General features: G+C 38.6%; 1 protein-coding gene across 1 annotated transcript in view; it reads right to left on the bottom strand.

The window, feature by feature from the left end:
• Window positions 1-27,536, bottom strand: part of ACBD6 (acyl-CoA binding domain containing 6) — a 131,293-nt gene that overhangs the window by 85,579 nt on the left and 18,178 nt on the right. The window contains exon 4 of the mRNA XM_024552942.4: window positions 3,323-3,405. Within this exon, the coding sequence (XP_024408710.2) occupies window positions 3,323-3,405 (83 nt within the window). The remainder of the gene's footprint in view (window positions 1-3,322; window positions 3,406-27,536) is intronic.

Below are 27,536 nucleotides of genomic sequence, written 5' to 3'. Positions count from 1 at the left end.
AGATATTCACAATGTTTTGTCTCATAGATTCATAATAAATATATGTTGAGTTGAATTAAAATCTCTATAAAAATATATGACGTTGCCTTGGCTGGTGTGGCTCAATGGATTGAGCGCCAGCCTGCAAACCACAGGGTCATGGGTTTGATTCCAGTCAGGTCACCTGGCCTGTGGGCCAAGTTCCCAGATGGGGACGTGTGAGAGGCAACCACACATTGATGTTTCTCTCTTTCTCCCTCCCTTCCCCTCTGTCTAAAAATAAAATAAATAAAATGTTTAAAAATATATATATATATGATCATTTGTTACTGTTTCTTATGATCAAATTCTAAATATTGATTTCAAACTAAAGAGTCTCTGATTTAGAAATTGGATGGAGGATAAGGGAGCGGGTAGGCGAACTCTTCCAATACAGTTTAACTCTACCTGAGGAATACTTCAATTGTCCAGGGATCTACTCTCACTTCAACTGGGGTGCATTTGATTTGCTTCCTGTTCTGTAGAGATACAGCAATCAGGTCACTGGGCAGTACAAAAGGAAGTGCGTACAGCATGTCATTGTGAAAAATACTAGTCTGGGAGCCCTTGAAGAAATTGGCACACAAAATAAGGATCATTATTACTTATAGATAAGTGATTGGTATTATTAGTAAGTATGGCAGGGGAGAATAATGGGAGAAAATGGGGACAACTGTTAATTGAAAAACAATAAAAAAAGAAAATATATGTATACTAAATTTTAAAAAATGCAGCACAGGGAATATAGTCAATAATATTGTCGTAACTATGTATGGAGCCAGGTGAGTTGTAGCGTTATTAGGGGGTCACTTTCTAAATTTATAAATGTCTAACCACTATGCTGTACACCTGAAACTAATATAAAATATTAAATGTCAACTGTCATTGAAAAATAAAATAGAAAAAAATTAACACCACCCCCCCCCCTCCAAAAGAAAGTATACATGGTGATTTTTAAAAAGCAAAGTGAAGAAACTATCTCAATTTCTTTACCTAGGAAAGTAAAGTTGCCTGTACATTTTCTTACGTGCTTAGGGAAAGAGGTGAGGACAGGCACACCACCAGAAAACCAAACCGGCACAGCAGTCTCTGCTTTGGGACAGGGCCCAGGCTAGTGCAGTGTGAGCTGAAATCAGTACGCTGGACAGTGCTTTCCTTCGGGCAGGTCGCGCACACCTCCCAAGCCCTGGGCACTTTCGCCAGGTACCTGCTAACTTCTGGGCACTTGCTCAGATGGTGAGAATACAGAGATGGATAAAATGTGATCTGTGACCTCCAAAAACTAAAAGTTTAGTGGAAGGATAGAGTATTTTTAAAAATTATAATTCATTGTGGTATAATATGATCAATGCTATAACAAAATTATGAACAAAGGACTGTGGGAAAACAGAGAAAGAATGCTAACCCCTATCCTATCACGTAGGAAAAATGACTTGAACATTTAGTAAACTTTGATTGGTGGGGTTAGGGTTCTAAAACACCATTTTGGGGGAAGACTAAAGATGAAAAATACAAATTAAGAAGCTGAAACACTTGTTGAATATATAAGGGTGAAGGGGAGGGGACACTAATCTCTGAAAGTGTTTTTTAAACCACGCTTCCTCAGGACGGTGCGGGCTGCTCAGGATTCTCAGGGACCAGGGTGGCAAACGCACTCCACGCCAGCGGGCAGCCTTAGAGGGTGTCTGCATTCCCCTCAATTCTGCAAAAGCCTTGCCCCATCCCCGCCCAAATTAAACATTCAATCCACGGAAAAATGGCATGCTTGCTATGCAATTAGATTCATCAGAGGACCCCTAGTATTAACTGACTGGTCACTAACTGGAAACAATGAGCATTTAAAGTTTTTGACTCACAGTGGTAGCAAAACTTCCCTCCCAGAATGCTACCTGGGAGCTCGTATCCCCACTTCTTTATGTGGTGGGTAATGTCAGCAAAATCTTCTGCAAGAATGCAGCATACATATTTGGTACCACTTTCTCTTCACTCTATGAAGGTAGATTATTTCCCTTCAATAAATTTAGCGAATCCCCATTTCCCACTTGAAAATTAGATTTCATTTGTTTCATGTTAATAAGTAAAAAAAGTAAAGTTCAGATAACTCAAAAAGCATAAGAGCATCAGAGATTCCTATTTCATTTTTATTCATAAAGGAACAATCTCTAAGGTGTCACATGACTTAGAAGCCTTTTCCTGATTTACACAAACACAGTGGCGAAAGAAAAGCATTATCCAAAAATGTCACACATTACAAAATTTAAGTCCTTTGTTAAATAATACAAAATGACCTCTACAATTTTTAAGTTGTGGTGAAAAACACATAAATTGCACCATGGCAACCACTGCTAAGTGCACAATTAAGCAGCTAAGCGGTGCCGGGTATAGTCACATGCTGTGCCACCACTCTCCAGAACTCTCCCACCCTGCAGAACTGAAACTCGGGGCCCACCAAGCAACACCTCCCATCTACCTCCCCTTCCCCCAGCTCCCGACAGCCACCCTCCTACTCCCTGTTCCTGTAAACTTGTCTGCTCTTGAGACCTCACATGACTGGAGTCATACAGTATTTATCTTTTTGCGACTGGCTCATTTTCGCTTAGCATAATGTCCTGAAGGTTCACCCATGTCCGAGCTATGTTTCAGAAGTTCCTTCCCTTTTGAGGCTAATATTCCTCTGCATATACCATATGCTGTGCACCTGTCGCTGGCCCCCTGGATGGCTTCTACCCCTCGGCTGTTAAGAACAGCGCTGCTTTGAACATGGCTGCGCAAACGTGTCGTTCAGACTCTGCTTCCAACTCTGTGGAACGCAGAACTAGAACGAGAACTGCTGGGTCCTACAGCGATTCCCTGCTTAATTTTTTGAGGAACCTGCATAATACGTTCTTTCGTAAAGCATTTTACACTCCAAAGTGATTTTTTATTGGCAGCTCAAGTAAATAAACGATAAAAATTAAAAAACTGGTATTTTGAGGAAAACTAACACCAACAAAACTCCATAGACTTTAGATTGTCTGAGACACCTGCCCTATCAAGTACTTAAATGCTGGACAGGGCTACTATCTGGTACTGTCAGACACTTGTTGATTTTAAAGATTATACACCTTAAAAATTCTTTCCTGCCAGTTATTATCCTACTAGAGATACCACCACGTCAGCTTCAGGTTAAGGAAAAGTCCTTTACAAATGGAAGTTTTCAGGATTAAAAACATGTAGACGCATCCCCACAAACACACATCTGGATGATGCACACAGAGATAGATAGATGGACAGCTGTGTTACCAACGACCAGGGAGAAAATCACCTGATGATTTCTTCATGATACAGAGAACTAACAACTGGTCCGCCAAAACCAGTACTTGCTTCTTTTCCTTTCTTCTCTGGTGACTGTGGGGGGAGAAAAAAGACATGTGGATTAAAGCTGCGTGTGTTTAAACCAGTTACAAAATACTACCTGGCTAAGGAATACTAAAAGTTCGACTGTCCCCCATTTCTCCAAGGCAGCAGTCACAGGTTCGAGACGGTACCAGAAAGGCAAGGGGCCTCTCAGGTCATCAAAGCATTGGAATGAGTACCCACCAGCGAACTAAGGTCATTCCACAAGGTCATTCCACGACTGCCTCTGGTGTCACTTAAATGCCACTCCCCTAGCTGATTATTAAGAGCTTAGGTATGTTCACTGTAGAAAATATGGCTGTTCCATGTGGAACAATGAAAACAAAATATGAAATATAAATACCAGATATAAAAGGTGATCCAGGAAAATCACATCTACATTAACAAAATTAAAGTCCCCCAGAAAGAAAGAAACTAAACTATAGTAAAACTTCAAATTCAATCATATTTCTAGGTGGCAAGAAGGAAGGAGAAGGCGGAAGGGAGACAGAGAAAGAGCGCTGAAGTACAAGGAAAGAAAACAATCTCACGGCAACACTTTCCAGAATCAAGTATTCAGCAGGCCCTGCCCCTCGATATTCTCAACAAGATGAAGGTTAAATTTAGAAATAAGATTCTTCCAAAACATGTAACGTGAAGCAGTGAACTTGGATGTTCCTACTGTCTGAAAAGCTTAAACTGCAACCTCTGGAAAAGCCCACAGGTCCTCCAATACTGAAAGTCTCGAAACCCTTATTGAAAACCAACGGGCCTTAAAAGTGTGGGTTTATTTTCAGACTCAGTTCTACTCCACTGGTCTACCCTAATGCCAGTACCACACCATCATCATAATTAGAGTGGCTTTGTAGTAAGTTTTGAAACTGCAAGTGGTGTGAATCCTCCAATTTTGTTCTTTCTCAATAGTGTTTTGACTATTTGGGGCCCTTTTTTTCACATCCATCTGAATGTGAGGACTGGCTTTTTCATTCCCGCAGAAATGGCATTTAGAAATAGTTCTGAGAGAAACTGCACTGAATCCGTAGGTCACTTTGGGTTGTACTACCATCTTAACAATATAAAATCAGACAATCTATGAACATGGGATGTCCTTCCACTTACTTAGATCTTCTTTAATTTGTTTCAGCAACGGTTTAGTTTATAGTTTTCTGTATAAAATCTTTCATCTCCTTGGTTTACATTATTTCTAGGTATTTTACTCTTTTGGATGTTATTGTAAATGAAATTATATTTGGTTCCCATTTTGGGGTGCTCATTGCAGGTATATAGAACCACAACTGATGTTTGCATGTTGCTCTCATATCTTGCAAATTTGCTGAATTCATTGATTAATTCAAGTAGTTTTTTCGACGATTTTTTGGATTTTTATATGTAGGATGATGTTTGTTATCTGTCAGCAGAGCTAGTTTTACTTCTTCCTTTCCAATATGGGTGCTATTTCTTTTATTTGTCTAATTGCTCTGGCTAGAATTTACAAGTACAATGTTGAACAGCAGTGGTAAAATCAGGCATCCTTGTCTTATTCCTGATCTTAAGGGAAAAAGCTTTCGGTCTCTCACCATTGAGTGTAATGTCACCTGTGGCTTTCTCATAAATGACCATTATCGTGGTAAGTAGATTTCACCTTCATTTTTGACAGCTACCTTAAATGGTATAGAATTATGAGTTGATAGTTTTTTTTTCCTTTTGATGTTACCCCTACTGATTTCAGGCTTCAGAAAAGAAGTCTACCATACTTTTTTTTTTTTTTTACCTGTGTTCCTCTGTATCATTTTGGGAGGTGGGGGCATCTGGATGCTTTTAAGATTTTCACTGGTTTTCACCAGTTGATTATAATGTGTCTTGGTGCTGCTTCTGCCTGGGGTTCATGGAGCTTCTTGGATCTACGGGTTAATGGCAGTGACTATCAACTAGGGAAGACTGTTGTCTCCTCTTTCCCCCAAGGATACCTGGCACTGTCTGGGGTAATGTGCCGCAAACAGGCGGTCCTACTGGCATCTAGTAAGCAGACTGGAGTTACTGCTAAACATCCTACAATGTACAGTTCAGTCTCTACAACGAAGAATTATCCAGCCCCAAATGTCCATGATGAAACACTCTGATTTATACTTTTCATCAAATATTTAAAATTTCAGTTATCGTTTATTAAATTTTTGTTCATTGTCTTCTCTCTTGTGCTTTTTCTCTTCTTTCTGGGACCCCAATATACTACATTGTTTGATATTTTCCCACAGCTCACTGGGGCTCTGCTCATTTTTTGTTCAGTCTTTTTATGCTCTGTGCTTGATTTTTATTAGTTTCACTTGCTACATATTCAAGTTCACTAATCTCTTCTAATGCAATGGCTAATGTGCTGTTAACCCTACCCAGGATATTTTTTCGTATCAAATATTATTTTCTTCCTTTATAAGAAGTTCCATTTGGGTCTTTTTGGGTCTTCTATTTCTCCATTATGCTCACGTTTTCCTCTACTTTCATGAATATATAGAACATATTTATAATAGCTGTTTTCATCTCTATTATTTCTGCTTTCACTGACAGCTTTTTTTCTCTTGGTTATGGGTCATACTTTCCTGCTGTCCTTGAATGCTTGAAAGACTTTTACTGTAAGCCAGACATTGTAAATTTTGCACTCTAGTTCGCTGATTTTGTCGTGTTCCTCTAAATTATGTTAGACTTTGTTTGGGCATGCATCCCGTTATGTGGAATCAATTTGATCCTTTCAGGACTCACCATAAAGCTTTGTTAAGGCAGAGGCAGAGCAGCCTTTAATGTACAGCTTAATTTAGCCTCTCTACTGAGGTGAAATCCTTCTGAGGCCACTATCAAATGCCCCATGTATTACATTTTCTTTCCACTCGGACTAGTAGGAAATGAAATACTCTCAGTCCTGCGTCAGCTCCAAGAATTGTTTGGCCTACTGCTTTCTCGTATTTCTTTCCCCAGCCTGTTAGCTTCCTCTCTCACACACACACAGATTAGTGCTCAGTCGCAGGGACCCCTCTGCAGATCTCTGGGCCTCTCTCCTTCTGCGGGAACATACTCTCTGGTGTTTGGCCCAGCGTTTTCTAGCTCAAATTGGTGACACAGCCAGGCTCCTTTGATCCCACCTCTTCGCAGCAGCCTGAAAATGGCTGCCAGAAAATAAGCTGGGGCAACTGTGGCACTCCTTTGCTTCCTTTGTCTCCTAGTTTTCTACTACTTTTAGTGCCATTTCTGAAAATTATTATTTCATCTATTGTGCCAAGTTTTCTTCTTGTTTTGGGCACAAGGGTAAATCTCATCCCTATTACTCCAGGCCCAGGAGCAGAGGTCCCACAAACATTAATTTAAAAGCCAGCGTAACATTCCATGCAGCAATGCACCGTAATCTACTTAACCATTATCTGACAGTTGTCTATTTAGGTTATTTTCACTTTTCCTCTTACAAAGATATGATGAATATCTTTGTACATAAAGCATAATACAGTTGTAATTAAAATCTTTAGGGAAAAATATGACTCCATAATTTGACTGCAGTGTATTCTAAATATATTTCTTCTTCCTGAGATTAATTCCTCTTTCCGAAGCAACAGCACAAAGCATGTTAGGATGCTGCTGACAATTTTTTTTCTGAGGGTGGAAGGGAAGGGAATATTATATCTTAAGCAGAAATTATATTTCAAAAAATATCTGCCATTATCAGATTGAATTCAGAATAAAGTTGCCAAGGATGCATTAGTTTTCGTCTCCAGCCACGTCATCTGTAAGGGGTAAACTTTGGCTACTGTAGGCTCTGGATTTCCACTCCAATGAAGTGTTTCTCATAAAGGCTTAAGAAGTTTATTTCATTTCTCTCTACTCAAAATCCATTAAGTTATTTTTATGTTGTGTCAGCAGTTACAGAAAGAGACTCCAGTTTGGCAGCCAATAGGATAAAATTTGCCAATTCTGACATTGCCTCAGACTGCATTATTTGAGACACTGAGATGCTCCTTCACTCAGAGGGGAAAGGATACGTCTTTGGCTGGATCTTTACCATCTGGATTCAGATTCCACATCAGTTGCAGGGTCAAGATTTAAAACCTTGTAAAACTTTCTTTTCCAGCTGAAAAATAACTATTCCAAATGTTATCAAGCTAATATACACAAGGTCGGGTTTGTTGCTTCCACGTGCTCCCTTTTTGGCTTCTGTTTGATTGATTTTTTTTCCCTTAATTTGTCCATAGGTCTAGCTGTACAATGTTGAGTACAATAATCTCTCTGCTTCAAATTCCTCGTTTGTAAAAACAGGAATAGTAGCTATCTCATATGAATGCTTAAAGTATTTAAAATATATATACATAAAATAGAACAGTGCTCAGCACAAAGTAAATAGTATATAAATGTTAGCTAAAGTAACAATGATTATACTAGCCCATCCTGAATTACAGTAACTTTGTATAAGGCTTCAACCACAATCCTTCCTGTTGCTCATCTTTACATGATATTAATATTCTTAAATTTTGAAGACAGAAGTGTGGGTCAGGATAGATTTTAGGGTCTATACACCTCTCTTTTCTGTTGTTTTCATGACGTATTTAAAAGTCTGGCCTCTGGGGTACTTTTAAATTGCTTGGCTCTGGTCCTCACTCCCACTTTTACCCGGTTCTTCTTTTTCCTTTTGTTTTTATTATCCTTTTACTGCTTGGTTTTGATTAACTTCCCAGATCACTGTGTGAGGCTTTGGCTGGTTAATCTTGGGAGTTCTACAGCTCAGGCAGATCTGGAGAACCTTACCATGAACCCCTTGTACTCAGATAAGAATTGAAGTGTGCAAAACCCCTCTATTCCTTACCACTGGTAGCTTTAGGGTTCTGCCATTCTCAGGTCCGTCAGACTCCCTCGTGTTCTCCCGTCTGGAAACACCAAAGCTACACAGATCCTGTAGCTGCTGCTGGTTTGTCCCTGTTTTCTTTGGTCAACTAGTTTTGTTAACAGATACTGCCTAAGAGCTTTGGGTTACGCTTTCCTGATTATTCTGTAAAGCAAGCATTTGGGAATAATCATAAACTATGCTACAACCACTGCCATCTTCCCAGAATTCCAATAACCATCAATGATTTCTGATGAAATGCACAAATGGGAATACCCAAATGAATGGATTAACATTGCTAAACTAGGTGTATTTCCATTCCATACCCTTTTCCATTACATTTGCCTCCATTCAACCAACCATCTTAATAGAATGAATGATTTCATTAAATAGGTTTAGAGAATGATAAAGCAAGACAGTTTAGTGTACATCTGTTGCTGGCTTATCAAAGTCTTAGAACACTATCTCAGCATTTTAACAGCCTCCCCATATTGTGCATCCCAACTTTCCAAAGGGAATTTCCAAAACCTCACTTCTCAGACTCCCTCACAGCAGGATATGCAGGCCCATGACCTAAATTCCATCAATCAGACATACAAACAAGCCGCTTGCGTAGAGAATGAAGTAGCCTATCATCGACCTAGAGCAAATCACACTTCTTGACTAACAGCTCAAAATTTGGTAGAAATAGTCCCACCAACAAAAGCAGTGTGTTTGATACACAGCTGACCATTCGACACAGTTTGAGCTGCGCAGGTTCACTTACAGGGGGATTTATCTTGTCGTATGGTTTTAACATTTTCTGTTCTCTAGCTTACTTTATTGTGAGAATACAGTATTGATACACAGAACTACAAAACACAAGGAGAGACCCCCCAAATCCCAGAATTTATTTATAAAGAATTGTGTGTGTACTCTTACATGTTTAATCTTCAGTCGCCTTCAAAGCACTCTCCATTTGATGAAATGCACCTATCGAGGTGTTTTTTCCACTGCTCAAAACGCATTTTGAACCCATCAATTTTGATGCCTTTTAGTGCTTCTGCCATTTTTTGTTTCACCTCTTCCACATAGGCAAAACATTTCCCTTTGAGGACTTTTTTCATCCAGGAAACAAACAAAAAAATCACTCAGGTACAACTGGGTGAATAGGGAGGGAAAGATATGGGAGTCATGCTGTTTTTTGATTAAAAACTGCTGACTACTCAGTGCAGTGTGGGCAAGTGTGCTCATAAATCACCCATCATGAAATGGGCAAATGTATTGAAAAAGTCTTCCCCCAAAAAATTCGCTGAAGCAAAATGCAGCCTCTCACAACACCACCAGCTGGTACACTGATACAGATGGGTTCCTAGGACATTCATCTAGCAGATGAAGCCTGTACTACAAGGGGCATACACCCCGCTAGAAGATAATTCTGGGGTTTTGGGGGGGTCACCTCTTGCATGTATCAATCAGCTGTTTATGTTATCAGTAAGGCTTCCAGACAACAGTTGGCTATAAGAAGTTAAGATTTGGGGGAGTCATAAGTTATTCATGGATTTTCAACTATGCAAAGGGGTCAGAACCCTTAACCCCTATGTTGTTCTAGGGGTGACTATAAGCAAAATTCAAGCAATTAAATCAAATTTATCATATGAATTCCTATTTTCATTTTAATTACTCAGGAGAATATTAATTAACATCATACAAGTTCACAAGTAAATCAATGTTACTCAGGTAAGTTTCTAGTGGCAAAATCAGTCTCTGACCCTGTCCTATGTATCACCTTCATCTATAGTTGACTCAAGACACAAAAAAGCATGTTAGTCAAACTTCCTGATGACAGGATCAGTGAAAGATAGTTCACAGAGTATGTGATACAATCAAGATCCAAAAGAATATCTTAACATTGGAATAATGTGATAAGTCAAATTATGACACACACAAAGTACTGAACTTAGCATAGAACAGATACTGCGTAACAGAATGTGAAAAAGACTTGAAATTTTTAGTAATATGGCTGCCAAAAATCTTAAGCTATATCAGAATCACAGTATTCAAATGAGAGAGAAGTTTTACTCTACGTGAGCCACACTATGTCTCAAACAGCCTGTTCACTCCCCCAAGCCACACGGGAAGAGAGGAGCTGAGGAACTGAAACGTGTTCACACGGAGTGACTGGGCAGCGGCACCTGATGGCTGCGGGGTAAAGAACAAGTCTAGAAATCAGGCATGTCCTGCCTGAAGAAGGGGAGACTTAAAAGCTGTTTAACACAGTGAAGGATTCTTATGTAGATGAAGAATTAAGACTTATTCTATGTGACCCTAGAAAGCAAAATTAGAACAGATTAGAAAAAAATAACATTACCAACAAAACAGTGAAACAGATATATATAGAAAAAAGCTTCTAATAACTTGGTATCTATAGAGAATATCTAAATAGAAATATCGATATAGATAATGTAGAAAGAAGCTTCTAATAACTAGAGTTGTAAAAAAAATCGGGCTGATTTCTTAACAAATATTATATTTCCATCACTTCTAACACAAGCCAAAAGACTGCATATTAGAATAAATTGGAGACAGAAAGCTAGACAACCACTAAAGTTCTTTCTAGCTATAAGATTACAATCCTACAATAAAAGAGAAATATGATTTTTAAAAAGTATAAGCACACAAAAAAGATGCTCAACATCATTTATCATTAGAAAAATTCAAAATAAAACCATTTTTGAAAATCATTAAGATACCACTTTATACCCACTAGAATGACTATAATTAAAGAATCAGAAAATAGCAAGTGTTGGCAAGGGCACAGAGAAATCGGAACCATCATACACTGTTGATAAGAACGCAGAATGTTGTAGCCACTTGGTAAGACAGCCCGGCAGCTCGTCAGAAAGTTAAACACAGAGGTACCACTGACACAGGCACTCCACTACCAGGCACGTCTCTGTGGGAAATGAAGACGAGTGTCCGCACACAAACTTGCACACCGAAGTTCTTAGCAGCGTCACTCGTGTTAACCAAAAGGGGGACACAACCCAAACATCCGTCAGTGGGTGAATGGGTGAAATGTGGCGTACTCATACCATGGAACATTATTTGGCCATAAAAAAACGAAGTACTGATTCATGCTACAACTTGGAACAATCCTCATTCTTCTGTGCTACACTATACTAACTCAAGCCAGTCACAAAAGATCACATATAATATGACTCCATTTATTTGAAATGTCCAGAATAGGCAAATATATAAAATAGATTAGTGGTTGCTTAGGATTGCGGGAGATGGGGAGGTTGAAGCTAGCAGCTAAAGGGTGTGAAGCATCTTTCTGAGGTGATGAAATGCTCCAAACTGACTGTGGTATTGGTTATGCACCTCGGGAATACGCTGCAGACTGGACTGGACACTCCAGATGGGCGCATTGCACTGCGTGTAAGTTATCACGCGCCTCAGTTAAGCAGAAACAGCCAAACAAAAGAGCACAAAGGTAGGAACAGTGGGTGAAGGGATAAAAAGATATTTACCTTAACTAGCTTTTAAACTCATCACATTAATTCTTACTACGACTAGTAAACATAATGTGCTTAGTAAACTACGTTTAAGGATGCTAGCAGACTTAATGACCACATGAGCAGGAGTTTTCACCTAAAAATAAGAAAGTTCAGCTATTTAAAAGAATGCATTTGGTTTGCTGTGGAATATAAGTTTATTCTCCAGATCTGGAGTCAAAGAGGCATCACTGTAACAGGCAATCTCTAATCTAGAGCCACGTGACTATGACCTTGACCTATTGCTACAGTCACAAAATAGAATTAATTCTAGATTATGTTGGGATTTAGCTAGGATATATACTCTTATAAAAAGTACCACCACCTTAGAATGACATTTCCTGAACTGGGGCCAATACAGTACTAATCCATAAAGGAAATGTATTTATAATTAATTATTCAGAAATACAATTACAATCAATGAACCTTCAAATTTTTAAAAATTATATTCTCATTACTGTCAAACATATTCAGGTCAGTCTTCTAAAAACAAAAAAAGGCAACAGTAATTTTATGGTTTTAAAATTTCAAAGTAGGTAAGTTTATAAGCAAAAGCTTCAAAGAGTTCCCAAAACTCTCTCCTCGTTTTCTAACTCCGTATCAAGGCATCGCGCGCACGACTGCCGCAGGATGAGAACCTCGGGTGGACGGGACTGTATCTGACAGCAGCAGTTACATGCGGGGTTGGAGACTAGGGGACCGTGAATGTGCGGGCAGTGATTGCTCTGCTGTTTTCTGTTACTGTTGAGGGTCAGTGTGAAGAGAATTCACGGCAGACTTCAGCTTGGATGCAGCTGGTCCAGGCACAAGTGAAAGCACTGGCCAGAGGAACAGCAGGCAAACAGGCGTTCATTTGCTAAGAGACTGCTACAGCATGACATAGAAACAACTAACATGCAATACTAAAAGGTATTCCCACCTACACCTTTCCATTATCTGTGAAGAATATCAGAAAAATTCACACAATGAGACTCCTCAAATTACAATGGGATTAAAGTCCTGATAAATTCATCACAGGCTGAAAACATCATAAGCCAAAAATGCACTGAATGCACCTCACCTACCAAACATTACAACTTAGCCTCGCCCGCCTCAAACATGCTCACAACTGCCTATAGTCAGCCAGTCTTCCAGAGTTCCATCTCCAGAGTCGATGCCTTCCTCCTCTTCTCACCAGAAGCAGGGGACGCAGATGGGCGTTTTGTGGACGTGACGGGACGTGAAAACACGAAACACAACATCCAACACTTGACTGCAGAGTCCCGTTGGTTTGCCCTCCCGATGGCGAGGCTGATCGGAGCCATGGCTCACTGCCGCGGTCCAGCATCACGAGACGGTATCGTACTGACTAGCTCAAGAAAGGTAAAAGTTCCAAATTCCAAGTAGAGTTTCTACTTGAATATGTATCACTTTTGCACCATCATAAAGTCAGAAAATCATAAGCAGGGGACTATGTACATGATCCAATGCTGACCTTTATTTAGTAAGAGTTCAAAGAAATGATCTTTGATAACATCGCACTGTAACAAAAGCTTGCTGAGTATTTGGAAATTACATTAAATAGAAACCTTGGAAACCTGACAACTCTGGAAACATCAGAAAGAGAGCATTAACAGCAAGCTTATCCTGAAAACAATAGAAAAGCGGCAGACTACAGATCTTCAGCTCCCTCTCCCTCCACTTCGCATACTGGAGTAACCCGGCAACCACCACAAGATTGGCAGACAGTATGAGTACACCTAAACGGAGGGGCCGGAGGTGCCAGAGGCTGGGACAGAAGTGTACCCTGGCAGTGAAACATGAACAATCAGGGGCCTAACTCTGAAGATATATTCCCTTAGCAAGTAGAGAGGAGTGCCACCTGCCACATGCAGCCCCTTACGTGCTGAATCCTGCTTACTCCGTCAGACCTGAATCATCCTGGTAGGCTGAACTGTCCCCAATCTCTTTGTTGGAGAGGGACTGACCTTTTCTAAGCAGTCACCTGCAAAGTCCTAAGAAAGGTCTCTTATTCTGTCTCTCCTGGTCTCAGTGACAGACTAGAGCTTACTAGCCCATTGGTGCACCAAACTAGAAAGAAATCACAGCGGCCTTGCCTGTCAGTTGAGTATTGCTCAAATATCAGATCAGACCTCAATAATCAGATCAGCACTAAGAAAACTTAAAACCAGTAGTCAGAAAAAAATTGTAATCACTTAAAGAGGGGGAGAAGCTAAGATTAATCAGGTGACTGCCTTCTTTTGAGGGAGGAAAAATGAGTTGAAGAAACAAAAGAAATCTTCATACAATAAATGTAAAGACATACAAGCACACACAAACACTTCACGTATTATTCCATAAAAATCTGCTGTACTACGAACATCAACTTTTTATCAATGTCGATAATACACATCCTGGTTTAATGTCTCTCTCCTACAGCATGGCTCACAACAGCCCGTCAGTAAATAAGCATGATTCAGCAGCTGGAATGTTTTCAGGAAGACGATGGAAAATGTACATAATGTTAGAACCACAGTCAAAGAGCAAATGCGCCACAATATGAGGCATAATTTATGCTGACAAACACCCCTAACTTCCTTCAGTTCAACTCAGTTCAACACAGTAAGTACTGATAAGGCACTTCCTCTCTCAAATACTGAGCTTATCTCTGAAAGGTATAAGATCAAATATTGAAATGTACACTATAAATGATAAAGGCAGATTTATAGAAAAGGGGGCAACCAGGGTGGAGTGAACAGGAATTAATCAGGTCCAAATAAAACCACAGGTAAAAACAGTGAAGGCAGCATCTCAGGAAGCAGCATGAGATCCATGGGACCTGAGGGATGACAAGGAAGCCTGCCGAACAGGAGTCCATTTATCGTATGTCCAGTCAGAGGTAAGTCCAGGTTTACAACACTAGCGGCAGAGCCACCGGTTACAGAGGACTTGAAAATGAGAATTAAACACTCGCATTTGAGTTTATGGTCCCTGAGAAGTTTAGTGTAAAAGTAATTGCTGTTAAACTTCATTATAAAGAGAAACAAATGTCCCAGTAAAAAACTCTTCCTCTTCACTCGTAATACAACCTCACTGAGAAGGTACCAAATTTTAACACACACAGTTTCAAATGTTCTAATAAAAGTAATGATATTTTTCAGGATCTTAGTAGTAAAAAGCACTAAAAATAATTCATATTATAAAACTCTACAACTACTCATAACATGAAATGCTGAAAGCGACAAGTTCAAAGGGCATTCTGGTAGTATACCGGACAGCCCAGTTATTCAAGGGAAATACCTAATATTTTAGTAATTTGGCTCCAGTCCACCTTAACATTCCTAATTTTGAAACCATGGTCAATAATTTAACTTATTTTGCACTTTTCCATAATTGATATTTACTATTCTATTCCTACAATTTTCTCCAAACTTTATCTGTACAGTTTGTTAAGGGTGCCCTTGGGTGGGAGGGAACAGGGCAGTTCATCAAGCCAGAGCCTGAAGTGTTCAACCTTAGCTTAGCCGAGGAGACCCCACTCCTGTGAGTTAGGCCTCCCGGTGGATGAACAGCCAATGAGTATCCTGACAACGACAGGCAATGAGAAGACTGGTCCTCCGTGACTACTCTCGGTCACAATACTCAGGAAGGGTTCGCCAGGGCCTGGGCATCTCACTAAGAGCTGTTAGTACATTTAAAAGGTGTTCTCACACATTCCTTTTAGTTTAACTAGAACATACAGTGTGAGAGAATTCTTCTATTCCATCCGGTAATATATGAGGTCTGTCTGGAAAAAGTCCATCCATTGCTAATATAACGAGAATGGTTTGTGCAACATCCATGTAACCTGGCAGCCAAGGAGAGTGGACTGGAATGTGCATGCATGAACAATGACGACTTCACTGTGCTAGGCAGTGGGGGTGGTAGATGCTGTTGAGCAAGCATGTGTACTGTGTGGCTGTCACATTCAAAATGACTGAGTGAGTAGAGCAAGAATCTGCATCAAATTTTGTGTTAAGCTTGAACATTCTCCCAGAGAAACCATTTGGATGATTCAGAAGGCCACAGATGTAGACAACTGTGATTGGCAGCTTCCTCACAACAACACGCCCACTCGTGCATCAGGTCTCCTGCAGAGTTTTCTGGCGAATCAAATCACCCAGGTGACTCAGCCCCATTAAAGTCCAGATTTGGCGCCCTGCAACTTCTGGCTTTTCCCAAAACTAAAATCACTTCTGAAAGGGAAGAGATTTCAGACTGTCCGTGAGATTCAGGAAAATATGATGGGGCAGCTGATGGCGACTGGCAGAACTGTGTGAGGTGACAAGGTGCCTACTTTGAAGGGGACTTAAGTGTCACTGTTCTACGTGCAGTGTTTCTTGTATCTTGCATCTTCTTCAACACATGTCTCTATTTTTCATAGTACATGGCTGGATACCTCCTGGACAGACCTCATATGTACCATGCAAAGATCCTCAAGTTCCATAGGAAAGACGAAAAATTTAAGTCAGCTAATTATTTAAATAATAAGTTACTCTTATTCAGGATTTTATTAAATGAGGGATGCTTGCATAAGGAAAATTCTGTTATACATCTAGTTGTATTATAAATACTCTTAAATTTTACAGATGGAAAGATCAAACAGACACGATCTCAAAAAAACATCTAAACCTGGTAAATTGTATATTTTTCCTCAAGATGTTACTTTGGGAGCAAAGGTTTAATTTAGTAAGCTTCGACTCAAAACATAAAATGAAGCCTTAGCGTATTAGTATTCTAATTATATTCCATTTTAAAGCAGCAAACCAACAACATAAAATTGAAATGTAAATACAGCATATTCGAGAGGCATTTCCTGGGACTATTTACGACCATATTTCCACAAAAACATCTACTATACATGTGACTCAGAAGCAGTCTCTTGCAATGAGGTTGTAACCTCTGTAACAATTAATAAATTGCAGTCATTTATTTTCAAAGCACCCATAATATTTTGTGAGTTAAAAGTAAGCTTCACAGACTGTGTAATTAAATATAAATAATAAGCATTATAGTCTAAGATGGTGATTTTTTAACTTTGGCCAAAACATCAAAAATCCCAAAAGGAAATTCCTAAGGTTATTTCTTAAATTACTACTAACTGACAGCCCAATCTGGTCTATTTTGGTACTTCCAAAACTGTCAGAAAGGAGGATACTTTCAGGCTATATTAAATAATGTCCAAGAGCTCTGTGATCCTAAAAACAAAACAGAACAAAACCCCCACTAATCTGAAAGAATTCTGTCAGGGCTCAACACGTGACGTGAAACTGGCAACCCGAACTGCCCACCACCCCGAAGTATCTTCACCGAAGGGGCCTTCGCTTTTTCCCTGAATTCGCTGGTCGCTGCCTTAAGACGAGAGTGATGGTCGTTCCTTCTGCCATTCCCTCTTGGCGAGTACGAGTCATGACAGAATCTAGTAAATAAGATCTATCTCACAATAGAGCTGAGCCCACAGACTGACTGTGTGGGATACCAAAGGCTTATGAAAGACAATCCTTCAGACCTTGGTAAAAGAGAACAGCACAGTTGAAATGACAAATTTAAAAGAGAAACATCCTAGAATAGTCCATGGACACAGACGACAATGTGGTGAAGAGGGGGCGGGGCTGAGTGGAGGGGACAAGGGGGGAAAGGGGGACACCTGTAATAGTGTCAACAGTAAAATAAATAAGAAAACATCCTTGATAGAATTTTTCCTATTTCTAGATCTTGACAAGTATACACATACTAAAATCAGTAAGAAAAAACTGAACATTTTATAAATTTTATTATTATTTAAGAATGTGTTTCAATTCAGAATTCAAAAAAATGTTTTCAGTTTTTCTTTAAAGATATTAGACCTACATATTGCTCTGTAATTTTCCCACAACAATCTACCCTTAAAAATATAAAAATTTAAGCATGAAAGATACATTCACACTCTTCTATCTCTTCATTCTTTCAAATAAAGTCATAAAACCTAGTTCTTCCATGTATAAACCTTTCTAGATCAATATCTAAATTTCTTACCTTTAAGTTTAAATCATTGCATTAACAATTGCCAAGTAATAATATAAGGTCTGCCAAGTAGTGGGCATTTAAATATTTTTGAATATATGAATGAATTAGAAAATTCAAAAGCAAAGTGCTTTTCCTTTCGAAGAACTGTAAAGGGTGGTTTCCCTTACGGCACAGAACTTCGTGATGCCCGAACCTACCTATCCGTGTTTCCCTAACCAACGACCTGTACACATGAGACTTCTCACCATTTTCTGAATATGCCCAACGCTCTTATACTCCATTCCCTTGTACCTGCTGCCTCTACTCAAAATGCTGTTCCACCTCTTCTTCCACTAACACACCTACTCAAACCGTAAGGCCCAGCTTAGGTCACCTACAAGGCTTTCCAATGGTTGACAAGCAGAGTCACTCCCGTGGTTCCACAGCCCTTTGCTCACAATGTTATTAGTAGTCTTCACACTCCACCAAGATGACAAGTTTAAATGTTTTTTCTCTTTTACTAGGTTTTGATCTCTTTGAGAGAAAAAGGACTGTTTACTTTTGTATCCCCAAATCTAGTACTAATGCCAGGCAAGTTGACTGAATGAAAAATAAGTAAACGAGTAAATTTTGGTCATACCAAATGAACATATCATTAAATCTTTCTTTGTAACTCAACGGCTGTAACATAGCAGCACAATGCAAATTACAGGCATTTACTATTTTGTATGCTCTCTTAACATCCACCGAATTACAGAACCTCATGACTGGGAAGACCATTAAAAGGCATTTAGAAAGAAAATAAACCATTAACATAATGAATAAAAATAATAAAAGTAAAATGATCAATACACAGTTTAAACAATGTCCTTACAGTTACCCATTTTCAAATATTTCAAAGGTGAAGCATCATCATATTTCTTACAGTAAGAAAAATATCCAGTACCTCAAACTAATTATCCATCTAAGTTTAGCTATAGACGATCATTCTACTACCTAATTTGGATTACTACTGACAGTATTTTAAATATTCTAAATTAATTTTTTAAGTTCATTGGCTTTTGGCGGTCACTGGCAAGCTACCAAGTGATCTGCAAGTGGTTTCACAGTTTGATTATAATGCTCATTCAACAGGAGCCTGGCACCTTCCCAGGACCTGTGGCTTTCTTGACTTGCTGAAGGAAGAAATTAAGGATGTATTATTGGGTGTATTTAAATTTTAAATAAATATTTCATTTTATTGTTAAAACAATTATGACAAATCTTCATTAAAAGTTATGTTTATTAGTAGTTTGCCTATGCCAGAAATAAGACTAAAAAGCTTAAAAAATACTTTCTAGTGGTCCAGAAAGCTTGCTGCTTCTAAGTGATATGTTTTAATTTTCTTGTAATTGTAATCAAGATTACTGAGCTTTTACTATTGAAAAGTGAGCGCTGAAACACCTACACAGAGACTGTCAGTGATAACTTAGAAGAAGAATCAGCATAAAGGGGGTAACAACTCTCAAATCCCAGGGAACCTGCCATTCGCTTCACAGGGACTCGCTAGTGGCCTTAAGCTACTCATTTGCAAGTTGGCTCAAGTAAGCGGTAAACACTCCTTTGGGGCACATCATTCGTAACACTGATTTACTGGTCTGCTGTCTCCCAGAACAGGCCTGATCCCGAGTTTGTAGTTGGGCTGCATAAGGTGGACGCGGAATGGTGGCTCCCATCTCGCTTTATGAGATGGCGTGGACATAGAAAATAAAACTGCTTGATTAAATGAATTGAGAATGGTGGTTTAGCAACATCCTATGTCCAAAAAGCTCAGTAGCTGTAGATCTACAAGTGACTTAGAAAACAGATATCACACTTCACTCTATATATGTCTTATTTCTCATTTATTCACTAACTCACCTTATGGTCGCTGCTTCCTAACTAGGAGTACAATGGTTATGTAGACAGATATGCTTTCTTAACCTCTTGGAGCTTAAAGTTTAAAGGAAGAGACAAACATTCCCAGTCAATTATAATGTCAGTAAATACAATGAAAGGAAAATTATAATCTGCATAGATTTTAAAGTTACAGTTCATTCTTTTCCTCCAAACCCTATGGGATAATATTCTCATACTCTGTTTCCATCCTTCACTATGAAGCAACTCTAGCTCATGGTGTGTAGTCACAGATTTACCCAGAGGAAAATTCTGAAAATCAAATGCGGACACAAACCCACTTGATTTGTCTACTGACTTCGTGTGTCAAAATGGCATCAAAAATAACATAGTGGCCTGCACTTTATCTCACATAATATACCATGGACAACTGCCTATGTCAGTCTTTTTGTTGCTAGACAGTACTCCATTATATGTAGTTATTTAACCATTTCCCTACTGGTGACCATTTAGATGACTGCCAACTCTTCAGGAAGGTAAACAACACTGCAATGTATATCCACATTTATACGTCTTCTAGAACTTCCAAATATTTTTGTGCAATAGAGGTTCAGAAGTGAGATTGTTAGTTTCTTAGCCTACATTTCCTAGGGAAAAGAACCTGAGGAAAAGCATCCAAGCTTAGGAATTCTTAGGAGGTCAAATCCCAGGATATGAAAAATGAGAGGGAAAGGGAGGTAAGGCAGGTGAGGAGAGTAAGGAGGAGAAGCAAATAAAACAGCACAGTTACTGAGCTGTCTTCACTGACCTAGGTCACACAGGACAGTCAGGCTGAATGAGCCACCCTGTCTCAGAAGAGGCAAGGAAGAAAGGAAAAGCAATTTCTCTGACAGTTCCGTCCCATTTCCTGCCTCTCCTTGGTCAATGTTTGCCCCCTAAACTGGGCTTGCTACCTAACACGTCCAAGCAGCTGCTAGGGACAGAGCTTCTATCACACACTGCAGTCCTGTCACCTGATCCTGGAAGGAAGAGAAGGAGTCAAAGTTTCCACGAGTCTGGTCAGCTGAAGCTGGTCCTCACACCGAAGGAGGCTAAGTGGGCAGGTGGTTTCAGGCGGCAAAGAAACGTCTCCTAGAAGACTGCTGTCAATGTACACTCCACTAAAAGTACGTGCCCGTGATTTCCTTGTGCTCTGCCAACAAGCCTTCCAATTCATCTATCAGCTCAAAAGTATACACTGTTCTATCTCACATTTCTTCATTAGTAGTGAGGTGGATCATCTTTCACTATTTATTGGCATTTGCATTTCTTCTGGGGATGGCTTATTCTTACAAAATTCAGGTGCAATTTCTCATTACACATTTCTCCTTCCACTAGGAGTCTGTAATGAAACTACAGGATTCTGTTACTATCAGTTCCGCCCCGTTTCCTAAACTTACTCCAAGCTACCTATAAATCAGATCCTTAAGGCTATCCATGAGCTTAAATACAGCATCATGAAATCTTCACTCGCTATTCTGTCCACAGCTATAACAGAAAAGGACAAGGCAAGCACACGACAATTTCCTTACCCCCAGTTCCCACAACCATAGTTCACATGGTTAGGGAAGCATCAGCATATAGGAAAAGCCAGCAGTTCCACCCAGTTTGCTTCCGTCCTTGAGCTCTGGCTGGGGGGACAATGGCCCCTGCTGGCCATCACAGTTGTCTCTGAGCCGATCAAGCATCACTGCTAGTGTCCATTTCAAATTTTCTTTCCTCATAAGACAACCACCTCCAACATAGAACCTTTTTCATACAAGGAAAGGCACCAAGAAATTCAGACCCAGATTTGTAATAAAAATCTCTATTCTTCTTATGCTCTTTTTTCCTTTCAAGAATTACCCTGATCATTGTTTTTAATTGGATTTTTTAATTGTACCCAAGGGTCAACCCATCACCCCACTCTCTCTCCCTTTTCATCTCTGCCAGACTCCAAATACTAAAAGCTATATGACCAATAACCATATAGTAGCTTTGGCTGCGAAGCTGTAAAGTTACTAATATTTTTGGTCTCAAATTGTAAATTGTGTCAAAGAGCTGCAAGTCTCACTTGGCCCGCGCTGGGACGTAAACAGAACTGCACTGCCCCGAGAGGACCGCGCCACAGTGAGACCGGAAACACTAGCGTCCAGACAGTGTTTCAAAGCCAAGCCTTTGTAATGTTTTTAAAAAATGAACATATTTATTTTCAACTTGGTTAACAAAATCTAATTCATACAGCTGACGGATTCGATATATATGGGGAAAACTGTATTTTCCGACTCTAAATTAAAGGAATATGACTTAGACTTAACTAAATCAGTTCTTTATGATTCAGGATTTGCAGCCACAAAAGGAAATGCATTGACTTTTCCCTCTGAATAATTTCTCTGTAACTTCAACCTAGTCATTTATTCAGCACAGCCTACCATGTGCTACGTTATCTATCACTCACTAACTTCCCCAGCTGCACCAACACCGCATCCCATTTACTTTTTGGAAGCATATTAATAAAATTCTTGCCTGTTAAATATTATAGTTGGTATAATAATAAAAATAATTTATATTGGCATTACACTCTACAGTTTACAAACTCTTCTACATATATAATCTCAATGAATTATAATCTTCCTTCACAACTTTAAAACCTAACAATACACTACAAATTCCCAAAAGTAAATCATATCAAATATTGTAAATAAGATTCTAATAATAAAAGACCAATAGAAATATAAAGAAATTAACCTGCCATTGCCTTCTTACCTTGCTCCAAAACACCTCCACATCTGCACTGTTGGTTCATTTTCCTAAGGTTCATTTTCCTAATTTAAGCTTTTAAAAAAATACATACTAAATTTCCCTGTATTGTATTTCAATCAATTGCCTGAGCTGAGGCTACGTCATAAATAAAGTACTGATCATAAATTTCTCAAAAGACATAAAATCAAACGCACCCAACGCTTACAAATTAAATGCAAAAAACACAAACTAAACAATGAAAAGGAGTTATGATATGAAATTCAAGTTGATCAGTTAGTTAACCAATCTATTCTGAACAGACTTACTCTTTATTCTCTGTACTGGTATTAAGATTACAACCCTGCACCAGAATCATCTTGGCCTAGTCTTTTCATTTTATGTTTTCTTATAAATTATGGAGTAGTGGGGAAAAAGTCAATCGCCTTTCAGATATCTGACTGCAAAAGCAGTCGTTAGAATAGCAATGATGTGAGTTATTTAAATACAGGGCTCTGCGTGAAATGAGGGCTATCTGTAAAACAGCACACACTTAAACTAGGGAATATACTACATTTCAAATACCTAGAAAATCTCAAGCCTCCCACGACTCTGTATTTACACAGCAGACGAGGCACTGTATACTGTACTCCAGTATACAGAAATTAAAAAAAAAAAGAGTGGCCTAGAAAAGTAAGCAACACAGCTTCTACTACAAACAAATACTATATCCGCAACATTTTATCATATTCAGGCATTAAAACGCCACTTTGTGCTTACTATAAAATATATTTTAAAAGAATATGTGAAGTTATGTTGAATATTTTTTAAAGATTTTATTTATTTTTAGAGAGAGGGAAAGGGAAGGAGAGAGAGAGAAATATTAATATGTGGTTGCCTCTCACGTGCCCCCTGCTGGGGACCTGGCCTGCAACCCAGGCATGTACCCTGACTGGGAATTGAACCGGCGACCCTTTGGTTCGCAGCCCACACTCAATCCACTTAGCTACACCAGCCAGGGCACGTTGAACAGTTTTTGAAAAACTTTTTTAAAAATTTATCTTGAGAGATAGGGAAAGGGAGGGAGAAAAAGAGGGAGAAAAACATCAATGTGTGGTTGCCTCTTGCACACCCCCAACTGGAGGCCTGACCCACAAGCTAGGCATGAGCCCTAACTGGGAATCGAACCAGTGACCTTCGGATTTACAGATCGGCACTCAGTCCACTGAGCCACTCCAGCCAGGGCACAATGAATAGATTTTTAAAGTACATGATTGAAATGGCATTTAAACCAAATGCCATTGTGTAGAGATGGGTTAAAATATTTAACCATATTTTTGTTGTTGTTGTTAAAATAACCCAACTTCTTAAAACTGTTACTAAGATAGAAGTATATTCTAAGTTTTCCAAAATTTCAATGCATTTAGCATTAACCTGTGAAAATAACTTAATAGAAACTCGCAACTTAAGAATTGTCTTGATCACTCTGCAATTATGTATTTTCTTGTTCCTAAATGACATAAATAATCGAAAGTTAATCTGTCATCTTGGAAAAAAGGAGATTGGTGACACTTCACTCTTCCAACAGGCATAAGATAGTAAAAAGACTAAGAGTTTATCTAAGCACAAAAATGATCGAAAAAAAGTGTGATTGGTATAGCAAATTGTGAAAAATACATTTTTAGCCTCAGTAGAGGTTTATACCAATGCTTCCTTAAAAACCTCTCAAAGATGCACAGAGACATACACATTTGTAAGCACAGAAAACTGTTTACATCTCTGATTACTAAAGTTATGCTTTTAATGGTATCATTTCTGAGGTGCTGAAATACCAGGAACTTACATATTCATGGGGCAAGGCCTGATCTGGGGGGTTCCAAGTACAGCGTCAAACTCTTTCTTTAAGTTAACACATCCTATAATATATTTAGGTACCAAATATGTTAACTCTTCCATTACTTCATTATTCGGAGTTGATTTGCATGCGTAGATAACAGCTGGCAAGACTGTGAAAGGAAGCTACACACCTTATTGACAGACAAGAATGATTCAGAGCAAAGAAGATGACAGACTGCCTCACGACTTCGGGGAGACTCGGCGGAAGCACCCCATCATGCTTCCCTGGAAACGCCCGATAAAGCCAAAGGAGGTCAGTCGTTGGTCTGAAGACAAAGATCCACAACTTAAATTTCCTTGAAAAATACCACAAACACAATGGTACAGATGTGTGTGTGACCAATGATTATTAAAAAATCATAGTATGTTCTATTCAGTTTTTTTAAGTCACAGAGCAATGATAGTAGTTAAACCAGATGATTTAATGATTTTCCATCGATCAGCAGAAATGCTAGAGAAAAGATGTAAAAACTAAGTGATCTTTTATCTTGAGTTTACTGGGAAAATCACAAAGTGCATAAATTCTTTAAAAATTTCAGATGACATATAATTAATCATTATTATTATAAGATTTCAGTGGGATTACAGCATTAGTTTATGCTAAGTAATACAACCTGAAAGGCTCAATAAATCTTAGCTCAAGTGAATCTCAAAGGACAAATTAACATAGTCACCCCTAGGTTTTACAACGCAAATAGATCTGAAGAGAAAACAAAGATTACTGCACTCGCAAGTACAAAATCAAGTGCAGTACAGAGTAGTGAACAAAAATATCGAGTAATTCCCTGGAATAAAACATTCAAGAGAAACGCTCCATGGATTACAAAAACTAACATGGAGAAGGGACACACAGGTTAAAATAGTAATAAAAATGATTTAGTCAACTATTGTACAAAATACCAGGTATTTTAAGCATTTAATCTCTCAATATATAAAACTTTTGTACATGATACAAATTTGGGGGATAGGAAGGGAGATAAACCTTAAAACTTATCCTTCTAGGTTTATAATACAGAATTTTAAAATCCCAAAATGTTAACAATTTTACAAACCTTTAAAAAGGTGATATATTAATTTGTCCACACATTTCTTGCAAAGTACACAGTGGAGACAGGATTATTTGGGATGAAATGTTAACACGAAATGCAGGCACAGCTTTCCTACTCTTTAGGTTTTAATGTTATCCGATTTCTTAGTAACACCATCGAACTCCCTCTGCTGTAACTATTGATACTGAACGCTAAACAATGGCAGGCAGGATGAAGGGCATTTCAAAAGACACCCACACACAACACGTGTGCAGACGCACGACAGACTAACAAAACTTCACCGGCAAAATGGAAGCTTCGGAGTCACTTGATTAAAGTATTTCTTATAATCTTATACTTGTATTAAGAGGCTAATTAATACCTATATTGATATCTGTTTATAGGTACCCATACAGTTATCCTTATACATAACAAAGTTGAAATTCTGAAATTCTAATATTCATTCCACGTTGAGATTTCTCCTCACTGTAAATCTCCACATAAAAGTAACACTTCTAAATACTTCCAAAGACTAAATTCTCACCAAAATATTATGGAGACTTTGGTTTCAGAATAAAAAATAAAGACCACTTTTCTACTATTTTACAATTTCTCATTTATTAATGATTCTGTTAATATTCACTTATATCCAGTGAGAAATATTGTCCAAGAAGTAATACTATGTTGTCAAGGAAGAGTACAAAGCTCTAAAGCCGTCTTGAAACAAACCTAGTATATATTTCTCTTTAAAAAGTCATAAAAATGGGTAGTGTATTAGACTGGCTTAAAACCCAGTGAGATCTACACTTACTTTTAAAGGGCTAGGTAGTCCCAGAAAGGAGGATCAGGCTCCAACACAGTAGGGGCAAATATTTGATGAATACTTAAGGAACAGACAGAAATAAAACAACATATCCATGAAAATGTTTCGAGCAATGTGGTATGGGGAAACTAAGGCACGTCTCTGAGTCAGGCGTGCATAGGTCTGAACTCGTGTTTTTGCACATTCTAGCTACAGGCTGGTTATTTAACCGCTGGGTTAGAACACTTAACCCCTCTGTGCCTTGGCTTCCTCTTCTGTTAGAGGGGGATAATAATATGTATGCCACGGGACTGTTAAAGAATTCACCGAGACTAGTAACATCTTCTACTCTGAATCTTAGGTACATATAGGTAGACAAGTATAAATTTGTCTGAAAGATAAATACTTTTTTGGTATATATTTGAATAGAAATAGAATACATTAGACTAAAAATAATACATTTATTAAATTTCTGGGATATCATTTGACTGACTTTTGTACCACTGTATTTTTTTTTAAAATGGGGGCGCTGGCTGCGGTGGCTCAGTGGATTGAGCGCCAGCCTGTGAACCAAAAGGTCACCGATTAATTCCCAGACAGGGCACAGGCCTGTGTTGCGGGCCAGGTCCCCACCTGGGGGCGTGTGAGAGGCAACAGATTGACGTTTGTTTCTCTCCCTCTTTCTCCCTCCCTTCCACTCTCTCTAAAAATAAATAAATAAAGTCTTTATAAATAAATAAATAAATGGGGAATTAAAAAAAAAATCTTCCTTAGGTTTCAAATCCAAATTAACTGATTTTTCAGGCCCTACTTTTAAAATGGCCCAGTGTTCTAACTACTATATAAAGTGTTAATATATAACAGAACCTAATTATGTGTTTAAAAGAGTAGGTAGGATACATCTCAATTTTAAAAAACTATCTTTCCTATTTCCCCTTTACTTAAATTAAAATGACAGATGACTAAGAGTTCCACCAAAATTTTTAAAATACATGAAATGTCCAACCTGAGAAGAAGCCTCAAAACTGGAAGATGACAACACTTAATCACTAACTACTCTGTCTCAGGTAATCCCAGAAGAAACTCTGAAACTAACCCCCATGCTTCAGAATCTGGTTCCAGTGCGACCCAACCCCATTAATATCAATGAAAACAACGGAAGTTTATCCCAAGTAATTTTGTCTGAGATCTTCAATGCAAAAGTATGATGTTATTTAAATATAAAATGTGAGTCCTAAAAGCATTCACAAGTCTTGTTTACGTTATACCACTAGATTACTTTTTTAATGAAGAGTGAAGCTGTCACTTGAAGTTTTTACATACACACACGTACAGGCATACACACACACACTGCCTCCTTTCTTCAGTGGCAAATGTAACAAAAGACAAGTAAA

The sequence above is a fragment of the Desmodus rotundus genome, chromosome 12 (assembly GCF_022682495.2).
Source record: "Desmodus rotundus isolate HL8 chromosome 12, HLdesRot8A.1, whole genome shotgun sequence".
Classification (NCBI taxonomy): domain Eukaryota; kingdom Metazoa; phylum Chordata; class Mammalia; order Chiroptera; family Phyllostomidae; genus Desmodus; species Desmodus rotundus.
This window is presented reverse-complemented; position numbering and strand designations above follow the sequence as displayed.